The sequence below is a fragment of the Zea mays genome, chromosome 1 (genome assembly GCF_902167145.1).
Source record: "Zea mays cultivar B73 chromosome 1, Zm-B73-REFERENCE-NAM-5.0, whole genome shotgun sequence".
Classification (NCBI taxonomy): Eukaryota; Viridiplantae; Streptophyta; class Magnoliopsida; order Poales; family Poaceae; genus Zea; species Zea mays.
Genome location: NC_050096.1, coordinates 276,413,886 through 276,435,674, shown reverse-complemented (window position 1 = coordinate 276,435,674; position 21,789 = coordinate 276,413,886). Strand labels below are relative to the sequence as shown.

The following is a 21,789-nucleotide window of genomic DNA, read 5'->3' as shown; positions in this document are numbered from 1 at the left end:
AACACCACTAAACATGAAACATGATAGGTCAATAGATATTAGAAAATAAAAATACACATGTAATACCTCCTAAAACAACTTTGATAGCATTGACCATGGAAGGTAGAGCATCTGGATCACTTGACTTCTCACTTAGTGTTCCTATAATACTCAAAGCATCAATCCTCCTTTCTTCATCTGAATGCCGAGCCTGATGCAGAACAATTGGCATGAACTCCATGAAATACTTGCTCAGGTCTAAACGGACCGTCCTAAGAAGATATCCAATAGACTGTAGTATGATTTCAGGATTTCTTTTCAGCATCTTTATGCATGATGGTATAACAGTATTCTTAAAATCCTCATGCCCAATCTCCAAGAGAAGAGGCTTAAAAGCTTCAGTGGCTGCTTTTGGTGCCCGGTCTTTTGAACTCAAGATGGTTTTGACATACAAATCAAGGAACACTGACTGCAAATGATAGCACATATCATCAAACACGTGAGGGGGTCCACAAAAAAGGCTTCAACAAGTTAGGTCAAACATTTGATGAATGCATAATTGCTTGACTACTAACAGCTGAAAATGCAGATCAAATATGAGGTTGAAGGTTTACCTTGTACTCAGTGGATAATGATGGAGAACTAATGGTAAAATCCAGTATTAGATTCAAAAATGCAGGAGAATCTCTCATGGAAATCCTTAAATCTTTGAGCTCCTCCATGTACATCTTATATATTCCACTAGGCTGGAAAATGAAACGATAAGATATGAGCAGGACACAATTATGACTTGATCTAAATTTATTTACTATTGCCAATAATTACCTCAGATAAAAGATGAATGAATAACTGTTTGCAAGTTCGGCGCCGACGGAAGGACCCGTCCATAAGGACCTGACATAAGACTGCTTGTGCGCTGGCCAGTCTGGTAAAAGCAACTTTTGAAAGTGTGGCAAATTGACTCCATTTCAGAAGATAGTGTGACCATCTGAGAAGCTTGAAGCTTGTAAGGGGGTTTATAACCTTTAGATTCTTTTCCATAGATTGTACAAGAAAGGCAGCAAAGGGCTTCATGAAGGTGGGTTCACCAAGAGCCTGAATAACCATATCATCTACTGCTTTTCGTGATGCCCGGTCGTCGTATATTGGCAATGTCTGGAAAATGATATCGACTAACAATGCAGTATCTGATGGTGATTCTGCACGTAAAACAAAGCAATTTAAGAAAAATGGTTTCATAATGATTAGGTACCGAATAAATGAGCAGCACAAGTGTCAGTTTGCATTCACATGGAAAATGAATCTGCAGAGAGACAAAGGTTCATGCTTGAGAGAGAGAGAGAGATCAATTCACAGCACACACACACCAAAAAGGAAAATCTATTGTCTTGGATAGTAGCAGATAAGTACTTAGGATCTGTGAATTTATTTGAATGGTTTTAAGTCTACCCAGAGAAAAAAAGAACATTGACATGTAATCTGAAGGACAGTAAGATGTCCTTCTCAAAATCATTAAATCCACTGTTATATGACATTGTGTGCAAAATATTGGCAATTGTCAACAGACATGTGGTAGTAACAACCATAGCACCTAGCCAGATAAATAATCGACTGAAAGTGAAGCATAGCTTAAGCATACAACAAGTGAAAAAGATCACAAGCAATCTGATTGCAGCATTGGCGAGTACATGCATGCATTGCAAAATGAATCATGATATGACCAGAATAATGCATGAACGCTTTAATGTCACAGCAATCATGTATCTCACAGTAGGCTAAAGTTGCACTGCACATTTGTTGAGATCTCGTGCCTATCTCAAATTGTTGGACTATGATAGAATAGGTTATTAACATGAGCCAAAAAGCCTTGCACTGATCACTACAAGTAGGCTTGCAGATTTAATTTGATCGATCCATGACCCAGTACCCAAAACATAAAGTTTGGTGTAGATACCCAAGTACCCAACAGGTAGGCCCGCTATTTTTTGGTGTCAACCAGTGTCTAGTGTGATGGGTCATCTGGATAACCAATCGTGAGCAGTGTTCTTAAGGCACCTAGGCGAGCAAGTGCACCAGACAACCGCCTTAACGACTAGGCGGGTAAGGCGAGCAAGGCAGCCAGTTTTGCCCGAGCGCCTGGACGCCTAGGCGTCGCCTTAAGAACACTGATCGTAAGACCCGTCTCTCTCGTCGAGTGTTGCAGCTCAGATCGTCGCCTTCTTGGATTGCGAGACGGACCCTTTCTTGGACGACACAACTTGCAAGCAGTAGAAAATCTCGACGCTAAGCATAGACGATGCAAACCAAACCTTGCTTCAGCAACCAGCATCAGGTCTCCTGACAGGTTCCCTGGCCACTACGTGTATTCCCAAAGCCCAAATCTCCCCGAACCCCGTGAGAAAAAATATTTGATAAATCAATAAAGTATGAGAGATCTTGTCGTCGTTTCAATAGGGTGCCAGAGCTAGCATTCAGCCCACCAGCGAGCACCAGCAAAAGCGACAACGGCAGCCACGGTGTCGGGAGCTGGCTCCGCTCGGCGCAAATCGACATCTTCGCGAACGGCGCGATGGAGCCACTGCAGCTTCAGGCACTTGAGGCAGGGGCGTGCTGTAAACTCTCCGCTGTCGCTTCAGGCGCGTCCAGATCGGGGCAGGCCGAGCGGCTTCCGCTGTCGAGGTCCGCAAACAAGGTGGGGCGATGCGCGCGGCACGAGCGCGGCGCACGGGAGGGAGACCAAAACACGCAGACGACGGCGAGCGAGCGAGCCCGAGAAACGAGGGCGGAGACGATGATAGGGTGAGTACCTATGACCTTCGCGATGATAAGAGGTAGGGTGTGGCGGAAGAGGCGGAAGCGGCGCTTCGCCGAGGAGGTTGACACCTCGGCGGCGGCGGCGCGCAGCACATCCTCCACTGCCGCCTCCTGCGCGCCCATTTCGCTGAGGCCTGGGCGCACTTGCGTGGCGGCGGGGGGGCGATGAGTTGCAGGCTTGCAGGTGTGCGAGTGCGGTGTGTGCTGCGGCGGCCAAGGACTGTGCAGACGCGGGCAAGGTTGGGGAGGGCTGCCAGTGCCAGGTTGACTGGGGTTCAAGGGACTGCTCGATCAAAATTTACCCTACTTGATTTAGCAATAAAAAAATTGGATAAAAATCGCAATAGAAGTTTTGTTATAGCGTGCCAATGCAAAGAGGACCATCCAACTTGTGAGGCAAACAATTAAAGTTGTTGCATTGAATCAACAAGTAAGGATAGAGAACCAATATTAGACTTTGCTTATAATCATTTTCATCTACTTGTGTTCTCATTTCTTTTTCCCAGTTAATTAGCTGAAAAATCTTATAAGAATTTGGCGGTGTACGGTCACATAGATTAGAAACTTTCTCTCTATTGTCTTAAAAATAAAAAAAAAGGTGGGCGTAGTTTGAAAACATGGAGTGATGGTAATTATACGGGTTTTTAAATGCATTAGAGCTAATGGCTGCAAATTTGCTAGTTGAATTAGAAGATGTTTGAATGTACTAGAGCTAATAATTAGTTGGCTAAAAAGCGTTATTATAATTAGCTAGCTAACAATAGTTAACTAACTATTAACTAATTTACTTAAAAATAAATAATAGTTGAACTATTAGCTAGCGTGTTTGGATGTCTATGACTAATTTTAGCTGCTAACTATTAGCTCTAGCACATTCAAACGCCACCTTAGCTAACTACTAGCTAATTTACTAAAAATAGCTAATAGCTTAAATATTAGTTAGGGTGTTTAGATGTCGCTAAATAATTTTAGCTATTACTTATTAGCTTGGTGTATTCAAACACCTCCATAGTCAAACAGCAGTATTTTTACTTCAAATTTTACTTTCAAGCAAAAAAAATGATGGTTATAAGAATACTAGCTACATGTGGATCAACCTGCTGGTTTCATCGTGAAAAATGAAAATATGTCTTTTCACATGAAATTGTTTTTATCTCTCTGGACTTTAGGTAGGGCTGGAACTTCTTTTTTTAAATTTTGGTTCAGTTTTTCGGTTTCAAAAAACTGTGGTTTTCATGATGTAGGAATCGATTTCGGTTTTCGGTAAAAAAACGAATATCAAACTTATACTCAACACAATACATAAAAGTTTATATGATAGATTACACATAATTTCAAAAAAGTAAAAAATTATGTAGGTTTTAGAGATACATTATACATCACATAAAAATAAGTGAATAACAATTTAATTACATTACACATTTAGTTCACATAATCAATTAATCGAATTTTAGAAATGATAAAGTTTGATATTCGGGGTTTTTTTTATTTTGGTTTGGTATACGATGAAAACCGATTACGATACCGAACACCGAACTTCTTAGATACAAAAAACGAAATCGAACCAAACTATCAAAAAATCAAAAATTCGGTACGGTTAAATTCGGTTTTTGGCTTACGGTAAAAAAGGTGCCATCCCTAACTACAAGTCTCGAGTTGAAAAGTGTCACACCCGGTTTCAGCTGAATGCGAACAATGTACGTGTCAGGATCAGAACTCACGTATACAATTATTACACAAATGAATATTGTACAGTACTCGAATAATAACATAAAGAGGTATTAACTTTTATTACATCATGGTGTCGAAGACATCTACATAATCAACTTAATAAGTAATCAAAGTGTTAAAGTGAAACATGGTAGAGATAAGGCCATCACAACTAGTTCGTTGGAGGTTGTCACTAATCTAGTCTAAAATTTCTCAGTCCTAAAACTCTTGGAAGTCCTTCATGTTGCCTTCATCTTTTTATAGTAGTGGTTGCAGTGTGAACAACCTCATGTTTTGTGTTAAAGCAACATTGAGTACGCATCAGCGTACTCGGCAAGTGCCTCGTTTGGCTGATATGGACTAGCTTTACGTGGAGTTAGACTCAAAGCAATTGTTTTCAATTCGTCTAGTAATTATTATTGGTAGAAGCCAGATTTTATCATAAAAACCCAAGTTATCATCCCAAAAGGAATTATTGCTAGAATCCATAATTTTAGCCACCATCATTGTAGTCATCATCATAAATGTATCCAGACTATCTCTAAAAAAACTCCCGAGGCCGCACACTTTACCCACGAGCTGCAGATATATCAGTTTCTAACCCTCTGTAGAGGCCGCACACTTTACCCATGAACTGTGATCCCTTTTTGCATAGATTTGTACATACCTTTAAACACTTCCAAGGTGAGTCGGCAAGATCTCACTATCTCACTACGTAGATTTTATAAACATTCCCTAAAGGTATAGTCGCATGTTAGAATTCTTCGGGTTTGATAAACATAATACTTCTCCCTATATGGGGTGGCTAACAAAAAGCAAAACGAAAAAACCTCGGTAGAGACAGTAATGTGTCGTGAACCCCATTGACAGCACGATGGCGAAGCAACCGTACCTCTAGTTCCTTTAATTAATTAGCTAAACACTCTAAAATCCTAATTATGGTCTTAGTAAAATTTTCCCATAATAAAAATGGTGATAACAAGAAATAATTGAGTAATATTAAAAGCTTAGTAGTTCAAAATTATATCTAAACTGGGAGACTAGAATTTAGTTTGAAACTCATAAGAATAAATAATAGGAAATATATATTTAAGGGAGTAATTTACTCTTTTAAGTTACGAACCATTTACCTAAATGGGTAAAATAATAATAAATAAATATATTGCATGCATGTTGGATCTTTATTTGGTTGTGTACTTAATTTGAAATTTCCAGTTTAAAATTGAACTCAAATTGAATTTGGAATTTTGAAAGTTGAAAATGGGAGATATAAAAACAGAAAAAGAAAAAAAGAAAGGAAGCCGGATGGGCCGCTCCACTGCATTTCAGCCCACTAAGCCTTTCTAGCATGCACGCCCGCGGGCCCAAACGCGGTCGCGCAGAGGATGGCGTTGGCATACGGGCCCCACATCTCAGCGGTGGCGCGCACATAACACTATCCTGTGGGACCCACCAATCAATCTCACAGCGTGCGCAATCCTCTCCGCTGATTGAGTGGTGGGCCCACACTATCATCTTCCCCGTCGCGCGATCTCAACAGCCCGCCCGTGCAAAGTGAACCACCGCGGACCTCGCGTCGATCTCGGGGGTCCGTTCAAACGCCGAACCGAGTGGGGAGGGGGCTATAAAATCGTACGTCCGAGCCCTACCTTCCGTGTTCTCATCTAAGTCCAACTACCCTGCGCGAAATAGAGAAAGAGAGCGCCGGTGCCAGAGAAAGGTGGAAGCAGTGCCGTCGCGGTGATTTCGTGTTGTTGTCCCTGGATCACCCTCAGTGGGTCGATCGTGGTAATCGTCGTGAACCGAAGACCCTTCTCGTGTCCGGGGGTGCGCCAAGTGGTCTCACCCTTGGCGCAATTGCTCGCCAGTGGGGGAGGGAGGGCGTCCCGAATCGCGCATCACCGAGGCGGGGCGCTCCACGGCTTCCGGAACCGGTAAGGCTTCAATCCCATGCCGCTCGTACCTGCCACCGTGTTCATCGATTATGGGTCGGTTTGGAGCGTTGGGGCGTCGTAGATTGCTCACCGGAGTTCAACTCCGCCTCGTCCCCTCCTTGTTGCATGGACAACCTCGTTTAATGCCTTTTGCCTACCCATGGTACCTCGGTCGTGTTCGTCGTCGTTTCCTCATGCCGTAGCTCTAATAGCATCATGTCGTGGTACAAGTTCGCTAGCTGGCCGGACTCCAGCCATGGCCCCGTCGTGGCCAGCGGGCGCCGTCGTCGGGTTGTGTCAGGGGGAGGAAGAAGTCGATGGACCGTTGATCCCGATATTAGCGGGTGAGATTAGAAGGAGTGTGACGGTTCACCTAGTTAATTACCAACCATTCGATCCAGATCGGAGGGATCCCGGGCCTAGTAAAGTGAAAGTCGCCTAAAGGTGGGTGAATAGGCAAATCTGAAATTTATGAACTTTAAGCACAATCTACAAGCCGGGTTAGCGTCAGAAATATAATCGATTCCGAAAGAGAGGGCGAAAACAAATCACAAGCAAATGAAAGCGGATGACACTGTGATTTGTTTTACCGAGGTTCGGTTCTTGCAAACCTACTCCTCATTGAGGTGGTCACAAAGACCGGGTCTCTTTCAACCCTTTCCCTCTCTCAAACGATCACCTAGACCGAGTGAGCTTTTCTCCTTAATCAATGGGTCACTTAGACCCCTTACAAGGACCACCACAACTTGGTGTCTCTTGCTTGATTACAAAGGTGTTGAGAGCAAGAATGGGGAAGAAGAAAAGCGATCCAAGCGACAAGAACTCAAATGAACACAAATGTCTCTCTCTCACAAGCCACTAAGTCTTTGGAATGAGATTGGGACTTGGAGAGGATTTGATCTTTTGTTTTGTGTCTTGGAGTGAAGTATAGAGCTCTTGTATTGAATGCAATGGCTGAAAACTTGGATGCCTTGAAGTGTGGTGGTTGGGGGGTATCTATAGTCCCAACCACCAAAATGCCCGTTAGGGAGGCTGTCTGTCGACGAGCGCACCGGACAGTCCGGTGCGCCAGCCACGTCACCCAACCGTTAGGGTTCAACCATTGGAGCTCTGACAGATTGGGGCACCGGACAGTCCGGTGCCGCACTGGACAGTCACTGTTCACTGTCCGGTGCGCCTTCTGGCGCTGCTCTAACTCTGTGCGCGCTGGCCGCACACTGTTCACGTTCACTGTTCACTTTTGCAGATGACCGTTGGCGCAGTAGTCGTTGCTCCGCATGGCACACCGGACAGTCCGGTGCTACACCGGACAGTCCGGTGAATTATAGCGGAGTGGCTCTCCAAAAACCCGAAGCTGAGCAGTCCAGAGTTGATCTCCCTGGTGCACCGAACACTGTCCGGTGGTGCCCGGACAGTCCAGTGCGTCAGACCAGGGTAGCCGTCGGTTGGTTTTGCTCCTTTCTTTTTGAACCCTATCTTGGACTTTTTATTGGTTTGTGTTGAACTTTTGGCACCTGTAGAAATTATCATCTAGAGCAAATTAGTTAGTCCAATTATTTGTGTTGGGCAATTCAACCACCAAAATTATTTAGGAAAAGGTTTGACCCTATTTCCCTTTCATAAAGTATTCACCATTAATCTCGCGATCAACGGTCGTATCTAGGCTTGGAGGTCAGATCCAATCAGATTCATTGAATGTTGATCTGACTGCTAGGATTGTCCCATAACCCTTCGGTCGACTGTACATTTACAAAAGAGACCATGGACTTTCCAACAACCAACCCATCGTCTGTGTACTATTGTGAAGTATATAAACCAGGTCCCCGTATTTTGCAAATTTGCCCTCTGACTTATATAAAATACAGAACCCAAGAGAATCAGAGCTTCAATTATGTAAAATAAAAACTAAAAATGGTTTATAATATGAGAATAAATCAATAAAATTTGGAAATTCGCATCTTACATTATTTAACTCTGATTTGACCTCTTCAAGTTGCGATAGCTTTGTAATAAAATTGCCTACACAGTAATAGCCTTAATTGTATCATATCACATACTTTTGTAATTAGATATTTGTTTATCCTATGTTTAGTAGATTTATCCTACTAACCAAAGTTACTATGTCTATAATTATAATCTTACACTAATCAAGTTATAACGTAGATTAAAGTGAATTTGTTATATATTTACTCGCATGGTTTATATTAATCAAGATAACATAGTTTAATATTTAATCACATAAATTTTATGAACACTACAACTTTTTAACCGTAACTCCGAATTTAGTGGTTCTCAAACCTACGATCTCATAGCAGCGCTAGAATATTTTTACGATGTTTGTTCTTATGTTTGGTGTACTGTTATGTTTATGTACTCTTTGTCTATCTGTATGTATTGATACGAGTAGCAGCGAGGTCACGAGAAATTTGAAGGCCAATTTGGTGAAGTACCTGAAATCTCAAGTCTAGAGATGGCAATGGGTACCCGCGACCCGATACCCGATACCCGATGGGTATTTACTCCATTAGGGTATGTGTGTGGGCTAAATATTCTACCCGTGGGTCTGTTATTGGGCAAAAATCTTCACCTAATGGGTAAACGGGTATTAGAACGTTCTACTTTCACCCATACCCGTTAACTCGTGGGTATAAAATACCCAATATAAACTTAGCCCAAGCATGAACTTGGACTTTAGTCATCCATCTTTTTTACTATTTAACAACCTTTTAGGCCATAATGTCGTAGAAGGCTTAGCGACAATTTAATGATCATGTAGTGGAACATGTAATGTGCTATGTAGTACTGTCCTAGTGTTACTACTTTATCCAATTATCTTTGGTGTGTTGAATAGATGGTTAAATGATGCTAGAAATTTTGTAATGTTATTTAGATGGATATACTTGACATTTATATAATATAATATTTTGATAGATGTTTAATTTTTGTGGGTACGTGTGACTCGATGGGTAACTCATACCCACATGGGTATGGGTAAGGAGGTAAATCCATACCCACCAGTATATATGGGTGACCCGATAAGGTTATTTTTTGTCGTGGGTATAGGTATGGGATAGTAATACCCGGTGGATATTTACCCATTGTCATCTCTACGAGTCAAGTCACATGCAAGTTGTGCCCTTAATCACTTTCTCTACCTAATAATGTTCTCTGCTTAATCACTGTGACATGCTCACGTTAATTTGATGGGACCTAATATGTTACTCTAGTTTTGTTTACCCCACACCTTGCAAACAAATTAACTATTGGGTAGGCTTGCTATTGCTCTACCTGGTTTTGGGATTAATGCTATACTGAATTATGTTCATGTTCCAATTTTGGTGTTGATTTAATCATTGTTCATGACAAGATTATTGTGTTAATTGGAACATGGAGAACCACCCGAAAAAACAATGCTACGACAAGGGTGCTATTGGACGCCCTTGGCTGACTAATTAGGAAAGCTGGTGGAGGACTACCTTACCCAAAAGGGGCAAGGGCGGTAGAGGAGCTACGGTATAGGGAGGTTATCGGGTCGATCATGCTGCGATGACTTTACGGACGAGGGGTTCCTATATCGCCCTTCTCAGAAACCGTAGCGGATTTTCTGAAGCTATTGGAACTTTGTAAAGGCCTCGTAGTGCTACCCTGCCTCGTCTCCTCGGTAGAGGTGTACGGGATTTATGACCCGTGACAGATGGGTAACATGACTTGTGGGTAAATATACGCAACCTGTGGAGAGTGTAAAACTGGTATATCAGCCGTGCTCACGGTCATGAGCGGCTCGGACACTCACATGATTAATTTATGGAATTAAATTTAATCTGTCATTTGCATTGCATAGTGGGTTTTATTATTAATTTTGATCTCTTATTTATTTGGGTTGTTATCTAATTATACTTAGTAATTGCTAATAAAATTTTGACCAACTTTAAAAGCAATGCTCAGCTTTAACCATCCTCTTTGGTAAGCCTTACACATCACATGAGCCCCCACCGTAAGCGAGCTCATGCACATTATTATCCATAACTTGTTGAGCGATGAACGTATGTGAGCTCACCCTTACTGTACTCACATACATCCACCAGGTCAAGAACAGGTACCGCAAGATGAGGAGCATGAAGGAAGTCGCGAGAAGTTCATGAGAGGTCTAGGCCGTCGTCTCCTAGTCAACTATGGTTGCTGGATCGTTGTCTTCTAATGATGTAATTACTTAACTATTTTGTACAAAACTCTATTGTACATTAAAGATGTGACATTCGTTTTTGTACCATGTGTCATTATATGTGTGAGACTTGATCCTAGCACACATTTGATTCGCGTCCGGGTTTGCCCATTAAGTCCGGGTGTGACAGAAGTGGTATCAGAGGAATGTTGACTATAGGACGGAACCTAGATAAAGTTGGACAACCCTTATTTACTTACCTTTACTCTAATTCCTTCTAAACTTACCTTAATCTTTTCTTATCTATTGCTACTTTACTCTGATTACTCTTATCTTTTCTCTCTCGAAACCAAAAGAGGATTTCACACTTTGAAATTATGTACCAAAAGTGACCCTTAAGAATAGGAGACCCTATCTCAGGAATAAAAACAAAAGTATTTTTATAGGTATCTATGCGCTTGAATGCTTGTTCTTATGATAATTGTTTGATTTGGTTCTTTGATTGAGTGCGACGAGTTGTGGAGTAATATCCACAATTGCATCTGCATATACATATAGACATAAAAATTTGTTTATAAGATAACTAGACAACCTAAATTATCCCCCATTAAAATGTATCTAGCGTCATAGATCCATCTCATCTTAACATATTTTATATTATCCTCGGAGGTTCATCTTATAAACATAGTTATCCCAACCTAGATACAAAACAACCAACCAAAACTCTGCCTAGGGATGAAAACGGTACGGAAAAATCCCGTACCGTCCCGTTCTGACTACCGGTTTTTTCGGATCGTTTTCGTATACTTCGGTTATTTTTCGGTTTCGGGACGAAAACGGGTAGACGGTCTTCGGTAACGGTATCGAAAACGAGCAGACTGTTTTTCGTTCGTTTTTGCGGTTACCATTTTGATTTGGGAAAATCCCGTTTTTCATATCGTTTAGGCTATTCGGTTCTGGGCCTTTTAGTTCTTGTCTTCCACTCTTCCAGCGATCCAGAATTCCAGATTCCAGCCCAAGGCCCAAGTTGAACACACAAAACGTGAAAACCCTAAATCCATAATACCCGACCCCGGTTGGCGGTTGCCAGTTGCCACCCTGCGTCCCTGCCCAGGCGCCCAGCTGCTGCCTGCTAGCCGCAGCCGCCAGGCGCCACTGCGCCAGCCGCGGTCGCCTCGCCCTCTGCCCCTCCCGTCGCGGACCGCCGAACCTCGGTTAGCTCCTGTCTGGCTGCCTTGTGCTCGATCGTGGCCACCCGTACACCACGGCTTGCTTTGCTTCTTGCTTCACTGCTTCAGTGCGTAATGCGTTGACTGCGTTTGGACTCTGGATGTTCCTCTCCATGCAGAACAGGGAGCGGCATGTCCATCTGCTGAAGCCTGAAGGGGGCGGTACTCCACTCTCCACTGGACCTGCAACTAGTCAGTGGCTCAGTGCGGTGCCAGCTTTGTCTCCCGTCAGTGCGGTGACAGCCCAGCTCGAACTCCCCTCCTATCTAATCTACAACTTATAATTGTGTGACTGTGGGGGATAGATGTCCCCCGGGTCCACTAAAAGAGTAAAAGACCTCACGAAAGGCCCGAGGGCCCAATAAATCGTAAGGTCATTCTTTCGTGGGCCTGGGAGAAACAACCAGCAAAGCAGAGCGACATAAGGCCGGATTGGTGCAAACCCGAACGGCCCACAACGTCGAGCGAGTGACTGCAACGGAGATCCGACTTTCCCGCGCTGAAGCCCCATGCAATGGAGCCATGCGAGGATAAGTCAGCGAGGGTCACGTAGGGATAAACTCAAGAGGTTCTCTATCTTTTAGCTACTTGTTGTTATCATATCCACGTGTATTGCCCCACGGTCGAGTATATAAGGCCTAGGGGGCACCCCTTCAGAACGATCGACCTATCTTACTTAGCCACCCACATCCACTCTCTGTGTCCTCAACCCAGAGAGCCCTCTTGTAACCACGCTCACCGAACATACTCACCAGGACGTAGGGTGTTACGCATCTCTAAGCGGCCCGAACCTGTAAATCTTGTCCACTGTCCCTCGTGCGATCGGCACGAACCATTTTGCTACAGTCGTCAACACCGTCCTACTCCTAAAAACACCTTGAGGGGCAACCCCGGGTGTGCGGTCGGACCCAAAACACCGACAGCTGGCACGCCAGGTAGGGGGTGTGTTGACGATCCAAGCTAGCTCAATGGCCGTCACCTTCTACAGCAAGATCACCATGCGTCCCGGATCCGTATTCCGCTTCGGGACAATCTCATCTGTAGCGGATGAAGAGGGAATTCTACACCGTATCGCGGATCCGCCAGAAAAGAAGTCTCCTCCAACAAACTCCGAAAATGCCGGAAAAGCGCAACCTCCAGCTCTCCGGAAAAAGATCGTCTCCAGAAAGCCAGGGGCCAAGGGCTCGCCGACACGGAGAACTCCACTGTCTACCTCTCCGACAACAGAATGGACACAGATCGCGAGGAAGAAGGAGACCAAGGAGAAGCAAGTCGTTCTTTCCGTTCCTCCGGCCTCAAAGGAGAACGGAAAGAAAGTCGCCGCAACAGCAGCACCATTCTACCCCGACGTCCTCTTCATCGGGAGAGTGGAGTCACCTACCGTCTCCGACGACGAACCGACTGCACCCGGAGAAGAACCGCCTCAACGAGAATCCCGCCGACGGAGGAATCGGCGCAGGAACATTCGACGACATCACGCGGCCGGTGAGCGAGATCCGGAGCAGCCTGTCTCGCGAGACGAGGTCTCAGAGATAGGAGAAACTCCGGAAGAACGTGTCTTCAGAGAACGAAGGAACTCCCGACGACGTGACCGCCGGCGGGCTCAGGAACAAGCCGAACAAGACGCAAGGCAACGCCGGGAGAATCCACTCTTCGGGCGCAACCTGAATCCCGACTTCGCCCGAGCTATGAACACGCCGAGCGAAGTCGGAGGGGTACTGGCTCGGATAGCTGATGGACTTCCTCGGACTCCCGACGCTGAGGGCTACCGACGGCTGTTCACCCAGGCGGCCAACCATCTTCTACCGCTTGCTCACCCGCCGAACGATCTACGACATGCCATCAACAGTCGCCGGGACGCGTGAAGCTCCATCAATGCTTCGCGCGAACGGCGGCATGAGAATGAGATTCGCCGTCGGGAGGAGTACGACAGGGATCATGGCATCCCGACTCAGAGCCAGGCCACCAGGACTGAGTCGGCAACAGCTTCAACTGGCGGTACCACCCGGGGACGGTCGAGAAACCACAATCACAACTCCCCTCCCCGGGACAGACATCGTCCCCGACGACAGGAGGACACGTGCGGCGTGTCCGCCCTTACTCCGCGCCTTAGGGCCATTCAATGGCCTCCCAACTTCAAGGTATCCAACGTTGACAAATATGAACCTAAGCAGGATCCAGGGGGTTGGCTGGCCGTCTACACCACCGCTGCTCGAGCTGTCGGAGCGTCCGAGGACGTTATGACCGCGTATTTGCCCATTGTCCTTGGGCAAGATGCGCTGCAGTGGCTGCGACACCTACTCCGACACTGCATCGACGATTGGGGAGACTTCAGTCGACGCTTCACCGCCAACTTCCAGTCCCTCTCCGACAAACCGGCACAACCATGGGACCTCAAATACATCAAGCGCCGAGGGGATGAGACTCTCCGGTCATACCTCAAAAGGTTCCAGACCATGAGAAATCGCATCCCCGAGGTCACGGAGGCGGCCGTGATCGAGGACTTCTACAGAGGATCCAACGACTCGGCTTTTGTCCGAACCATACTACAGAAGGCGCCGACTACCTCCGAGGAGTTGATCCGGGAAGCCGACCTCTACATCACCGCCGACGAGCGAGCTCAGGACCTCATCGGAGGAGCGAAGCCCGCGCCGGCAGCACCACGACGCGACACAAACCAGCCGACCGACAAACGCTGGGAGAAGAGGCCTCGCGAAGAAGTGCACGCCGCCGGACCACCTGCCTCTCGTGCCCGAGGAGGGCCTCGCGGAGGCGAACGCACGCTGGACGACATCCTCGACGCCCAGTGCCCATACCACAAGGACATGCGCCACACTCTTCGCAACTACCGGGACTTCAAGCACTCCGTCGGGCATGGCCGACCCTTCCAACCTCTACCTCCTCCTCCGCCGAGGGGAGGACCGGACGAACCACGACAACCTCATCGGCAGGAGGAGGGAGAAGGAGGAGCTTTCCCATGCGTTGACAGGGAGGTCAACGTCATCTTCGGCGGACACGGGTCGCAGGAGAACAAAAGACAACAAAAGCTCAACGACCGCCAGATACTGGTGGCAACCACCGGTCCTCCCGCCCCATACGGTGGTCAGAACATCCGATCACCTTCACTCGGGAGGATCAATGGCTCAACTTCGACCATCCCGGCAAATACCCGCTTCTCGTCGATCCGGTGATCCGAGAGAGCCGGGTGAAGAAGGTGCTAGTGGACGGGGGGAGCAACATCAACGTCACCTTCCCCCGGACACTCCAAGGCTTGGGGGCTCACCTCAAAGAGCTCCACAAGTCGGACACTCCTTTCTTCGGCATCGTACCGACGGAAGGGGAATACCCGCTGGGTCACATCTACATGCCGGTCACCTTCGGAACTCCGGAGAACTACAGAACCGAGTTCCTGAGGTTTGAAGTGGCAAACTTCGACTGCGGGTACAACGCCATCATCGGAAGGCCGGGATTGGCCAAGTTCATGGCCATTCCGCATTATACGTACATGATACTGAAGATGCCAGGACCACAAGGGATCATAACTGTGCGCGCCGACTTCCAAGGCGCCGCAGAGTGTTTCCGAGTGGCCATCCAAGCAGCCCTCACCACCAAGCCGTCGACGGTTCCTTCTACACCGGCGAACTCTAAGCCTGAGGAGGACCTCGCGGTACCGGCAAATGAAGCTCAGGCCGCGACCTCTATGCGGCCGACTGAAGAAACTAAGAGGATCAACCTGGGGTTCGCTGATGAACGCAAGACAGCCATCATCAGCTCCAGCTTGGACGACAAATAGGAAAGCGCGCTCGTCCAGTTTCTGCAAGATAACCGAGATGTATTCGCATGGCAACCTGCGGATATGCCGGGAGTCCCAAGAGAACTGGCCGAGCACAAGTTGAAGGTTTATCCCCAGGCGAGGCCGATCCGGCAAAAGCTACGTCGTTTCACGCCCGACAAGAGAGAGGCCATTCGCGCCGAGTTAGCTCGCTTGGTCGCGGCTGGATTTATTAGAGAAGTATTACACCCCGAGTGGTTAGCCAACCCAGTTCTTGTACTCAAAAAGAATAAAGTGGATTGGCGCATGTGCGTCGACTATACCGATCTCAACAAACACTGTCCGAAGGATCCCTTCGGGCTCCCGAGGATAGATCAGGTGGTGGACTCCACCGCTGGATGTTCTGTGCTGTCTTTCTTAGATTGCTATTCCGGGTATCATCAGATTAGTCTGGCGAAAGAAGACGAGGAAAAAACGGCGTTCATCACTCCGTTTGGTGCTTTCTGTTATACCTCCATGCCGTTCGGCCTCAAAAACGCTGGAGCGACTTATCAGAGAGCCATTCAAACATGCTTAGCCGATCACTGGGGCAAGCGTGTGGAGGCTTATGTAGATGATGTGGTAATCAAAACAGAGGATTCAGAAAACTTCATCGAAGACTTACAGCTGGTTTTTAACAGCCTGAGACGATATAGATGGAAGCTTAATCCTGAAAAATGTGTTTTCAGGGTACCAACAGGAAAGTTGCTCGGGTTTATCGTCAGCCACCGGGGAATTGAGGCTAATCCAGATAAGATTGAAGCTATCATGAAGATGGAAGCCCCCCGATCACAAAAGAAGGTTCAGCGACTCACTGGCTGTATGGCAGCTCTAAGCAGATTCATATCCAGGCTGGGAGAGAAAGGTTTGCCGTTTTAGAAACTGCTCAAGAAGGTGGATAAGTTTCAATGGACCTCAGAAGCACAAGAAGCTCTAGATGCACTAAAAAGATTCTTGACAACACCACCAGTACTGAAACCACCCCGGCGAGCTACATCAACTCAACCAGCTGAAGATTTGCTATTGTACATCTCTTGCACGACTCACGTGGTAAGCACCGCGTTAGTAGTCGAGCGAGTAGAAGAAGGACATGCCTATCCAGTACAACATTCTGTTTACTTCATCAGTGAGGTTCTAGGCCCCTCAAAGAAAAAGTATCCTCAAGTTCAGAAGCTATTATACGCAGTACTTCTAACTGCCCGCAAGCTGCGTCACTACTTTGACGACCACAAAGTCATAGTAGTTACTGGTTTTCCAATAGGGGATATTCTTCACAACAAGGAAGCCATTGGCCGAATAGCCAAGTGGGCTTGCGAGCTAGGATCCCACGACATCGAGTTCCGACCTCGCACTGCCATCAAAACTCAAGCACTGGTTGATTTCGTATCAGAGTGGACAGAACAGCAAGTACCGGATAATCCAGAGACTGCAGAAGTATGGCGAATGTATTTTGATGGCTCGCTGAAACTGCAGGGAGCGGAAGCAGGGATTCTCTTCACCGCACCAGGAGGTGAACACCTCAAGTACGCCCTCCAGCTGCTATTCCCGGCCTCCAACAATGCAGCCGAGTATGAAGCTCTGATCCATGGATTGAACATCGCCATATCATTGGGCGTCAAGAGATTGATGGTATACGGGGATTCTCTGGTAGTCATCAGCCAGACAAACAAGGAGTGGGATTGTTCAAGTGATTCAATGGTAAAATATTGCGCTGCCGTTCGAAAGCTGGAAGATAAATTCGAGTGTCTGGAATTTCATCATGTGGAAAGAGATCGGAACACAGCAGCTGATATACTGTCCAAGCTCGGATCCAGTCGAACTCAGGTCCCACCTGGAGTCTTCATGCAAGAAATTTTGCAGCCGAGTATCTCAATGGATCAAACAGAAGAGTGCAACATCATAGATCAACCCGAGTCAAACTCTGACGACTGGAGAAGGCCGATCATTAAGTATATAAAGAATGAAGAAGAACCAGACGACAAGAACTCGGCAGAGCGTATTGCCAGGCAGTCGGCTCACTATACACTCATTGGGGAGACATTATACAGAAGGGGTGCATCGGGCGTCCTCATGAAGTGCGTTCTCCCGTCCACCGGGAAGCAACTTCTGGAGGAGGTCCATGCTGGGCAATGTGGAATACATGCAGCATCCAGAACACTAGTCGGGAAGGCTTTCATGTCAGGATTCTATTGGCCGACAGCGAAGAACGATGCGGCCGAGTTAGTTCAGAGGTGCGAAGCTTGCCAATACTTGTCAAAGCAACAGCACATGCCCGCACAGCAACTACAGACCATACCAGTAACCTGACCTTTCGCATGCTGGGGACTGGATATGATTGGACCTTTCAAGAAAGCTCAAGGGGGATATACTCATGTATTGGTGGCGATTGACAAATTCACTAAATGGATAGAGTTCAAGCCCATTGCTTCGTTAACCTCTGCTAAAGCCGTGGAATTCATACAAGACATAATATTCAGATTCGGGATACCAAACAGCATCATCACTGATTTAGGATCCAACTTCACCAGTTCAGAATTCTTCGACTTCTGCGAGCAAAAGAGCATTCAGATCAAGTATGCATCTGTAGCACATCCAAGAGCCAACGGGCAGGTTGAGCGAGCCAACGGAATGATATTGGAAGCACTCAGGAAAAGGGTCTTCGATAAGAATGAAAAATTCGCAGGAAAATGGATAAGGGAATTGCCTTATGTTGTTTGGAGCCTAAGAGCCCAACCTAGCCGAGCCCTGCGTGGAAACACTCCTTTCTTCATGGTCTATGGGTCGGAGGCCGTGCTACCTGCTGATCTCAAGTTTGGGGCGCCAAGGTTGGTCTTCGAAAGCATAGCAGAAGCTGAGGCCACCAGGTTAGAGGATATTGATGTACTCGAGGAAGAATGGCTAAATGCAGTGATCCAATCAGCACGGTACCAGCAGACTCTAAGGCGCTATCACGACAAGGCTGTGCGACAACGATCCTTCTCAGTAGGGGACCTCGTCCTCCGCTGAATTCTAACGGGGGAAGGACGACACAAGTTATCACCCTTATGGGAAGGACCCTTTGTGGTAGCAGAAGTCACTCGGCCCGGATCGTATCGCCTCACTCAGATGGATGGCACAGAAGTTGGGAACTCCTGGAACATAGAACACCTCAGAAATTTTTATCCCTAGCTGTATCTCAAAACTGCTAGGATGACGATGTACTCTGTAAAGTGGAAATATATCATCAATAAAAAAGAGGTTTCAGAGATACTCAGCTCATTTACGATTGACTTGCATTCTTACTTAACTCGGGGTGGCCACTATGCCCTGCTAACGGAGCAATCGACTTAAGTCGGCAACGACTTAAGGCGATGCAACATGCTCACGCTTACTTAACTCAGGGTGGCCACTATGCCCTGCTAACGGAGCAATCGACTTAAGTCGGCAACGACTTAAGGCGGTGCAACATGCTCACGCTTACTTAACTCGGGGTGGCCACTATGCCCTGCTAACGGAGCAATCGACTTAAGTCGGCAACGACTTAAGGCGGTGCAACATGCTCACGCTTACTTAACTCAGGGTGGCCACTATGCCCTGCTGACGGAGCAATCGACTTAAGTCGGCAACGACTTAAAGCGGTGCAACATGCTCACGCTTACTTAACTCGGGGTGGCCACTATGCCCTGATGACGGAGCAATCGACTTAAGTCGGCAACGACTTAAGGCGGTGTAACACGTTCACGCTTACTTAACTCGGGGTGGCCACTATGCCCTGCTAACGGAGCAATCGACTTAAGTCAGCGACGACTTAAGCCGGGGCAACGTGTTCGCGCCTATGTAATCCAGGGGATGACTTCTATATCCCGCAAACAAATTTCATAATCATCATGCGTCATTTCATTACCGCAAATTTACGAACTAATAAATTCTGATACAATAAAAGAGTAACTATGTCATTCGAATGATAAACTGATGTCCTCTAACAAATACTCGATCATGTTAACCGCGCGCTCGGAGCACGCACAATGTTTCTCTATTTAGCAATGTCTTTCTCAGGAGCGACCGACGAAGAAGGGCGACTCGAGGAATCAGGGGCAGCATTCACGTCGGCCCTTATGTCCTCAGGAACAACCACGCCAGGTCTCCTCATCAAGATTCGTCCTGCCCGAATAGCCTTGTCCATGGCTTTGTCGCGCTGGGCTTTGAGAGTAACAGCAGTCTCCTCGGCAACTTTAGTAGCCAGTTGAGCGGTCTCTAACTCCTGAGCAATGGATTTCTTGGAAGCTCGGAGTTCTTTGATGGTGGCATCCTTTGCTGATATCAACTGTTTGAGGCGAGTCACTTCGTCTGCGGATTCCTGCAGCCTACAACGTTGATTGTCCAACTCCTCCATTGTGAAGCGGTGACTCCTCTCCAAGATGGTCAGCGAGTTACTAGAATCACGATACAATCTGTCAAGATTGTCACGAGAAGCAGCAAGGATACGCTTTTCTTCCTGCAAAAATCAACCCCTTCAGAAACTAAGCAAGTGATAGGAACATAGCAAGGCAAGGCACAGTTTTGTAAGTTACCTTTTCAGAGTCGAGCCGAGCATGAAGAGAAGAACTCAGGGCATTGGCGTCATCCAAGGCAGCAGAGACCTGATTCAACTCAGTTTGGCTCTGGGAATACTTCTCCTCGAAGTCAGCGCACCGTTGAGCCATTTCTGCCTGATCTCGGGAATGTTTTTCCTCAAGAGTCGCAATCTGCCGAGTCATTCCTAGTAAGAGGTAATCAAACAAAACAAGTTCAGAAGGTAAAACAGTCCACAGCAAAGGCAAAGAGAAGAAAAAGGGCGCTAACCAGCATTTGTTGCCTCCAACTCGGATACACGACGTTGAAGTGACACTGGATTCCAACATGCGAGAGACGAGGCCACTTCTGGGACAGAAGCACCCTGCAATCTCAGCTGGCTGGCCATCCCATCCACCAAAGCCTGATGAGAAGAACAGATGAGTATAATGGCAACAGTTCATGCAATGTAAAGATCAAGCTAAAACACAGCACAATACCTGGAGGCTGGAGAAGAACGAGGGTATTCCCAAATCAGGAGAGATCAGTTGATAAGCAGATGTAAGGCCACCACCCGGAGTAGCTTGCAACAAACCAGCAGAGATCAATTCAGTACCTTCAACAGAGCCCAACACTCGGTCAGCAGGGGCGCTGCCTTCTAAAGCGACTCCCTGATCCAAATTCTGGGCTACCACCATACAGCTAGAGTGTGGAGGAGATCCCGCGTGAACGCCCATGGAAGTACAGGAAGGAGACCCTGCTTGGGCACCCTCGGGGGCTGGGTCATAGTTGGCGCTGCCCACTTGAGTCGGATCATCACCGGCAGCACCCTCGGGGGCTGGGCAGTGGCTTATACTCTTCACCCAGGCTAAGTCATCCCCGGCGACATCCTCGGGGGCTGGGCATGCGTCAGCACCATTCCTGAGGTCCAGGCCCTCTGCAGCAACCACCTCTAAGGTTGATGGGCCCTCAACTACTTCCATAGGACCAGGACGATCCAAGTCAGTCTCCCGACCCTCGAGATCGCGCTCTAAGGTCGACGAGGCACGGGATGACCTCAACCCAGCATCAGGCACGGCAGCACAAGCCTCCGTTGCATCATCATCCACCGACTCTGATAACAAGTCTTCTGGGACCATATCCTCAAGAGTTTGGTCAAAATTGGCCAGGGACAGTTCTTGCAGACCAATGAGGGCAGACAAAGCAGGAGAAGGAACTCCACTACTTTCACCGCTGGCGATGAACTGCCGACTGTTTTTCTGAGTCAAAGGAGCTTCATTCTCTTCCTCCTCATCTTCCATAGTGACAACACAAGCAGCACACCCATTGGGATCAGCAACAGATAAGGCACCTACATTGGGATCAGTAGCAGTTTGGGTACACCCATTGGGGTCAGCGTCAGTAGGTCCAGTCGCAGGCACTTCTTCAGCGGCAGGAACTGAAGTACCAGCGTCCTCATCAAAACTGGATACTCGCCGGAGGCGTCTTCTCTTCTTCTTTTGCTCATCAGCAGAAAGCTCAGGCTGATTGGTTCGGCTAGGGCGCCTCGGGCGAGTACTGACAGGTTTCTGAACATCCAAAGTTGTATCAACCTCTGGAAGGGGCACCACTGCCAAAGTA

At 47.1% G+C, this 21,789-nt stretch overlaps 1 protein-coding gene across 2 annotated transcripts in view; it reads right to left on the bottom strand.

Annotated features, from left to right (window-relative positions):
- Positions 1-3,070, bottom strand: part of LOC103645585 (protein ILITYHIA) — a 29,789-nt gene extending 26,719 nt beyond the window's left edge. Inside the window, exons 1-4 of one of the 2 annotated variants that reach the window (XM_020546904.3) lie at positions 2,787-3,070; positions 805-1,178; positions 594-725; positions 67-448 (exon numbers count right to left, since the gene is read on the bottom strand). In XM_020546904.3, the coding sequence (XP_020402493.1) occupies positions 67-448; positions 594-725; positions 805-1,178; positions 2,787-2,916 (1,018 nt within the window). In that variant the 5' untranslated portion in view covers positions 2,917-3,070. The remainder of the gene's footprint in view (positions 1-66; positions 449-593; positions 726-804; positions 1,179-2,786) is intronic. The other variant, XM_020546905.3, reaches the window with a different exon arrangement.
- Positions 3,071-21,789: the final 18,719 nt, after the last annotated feature.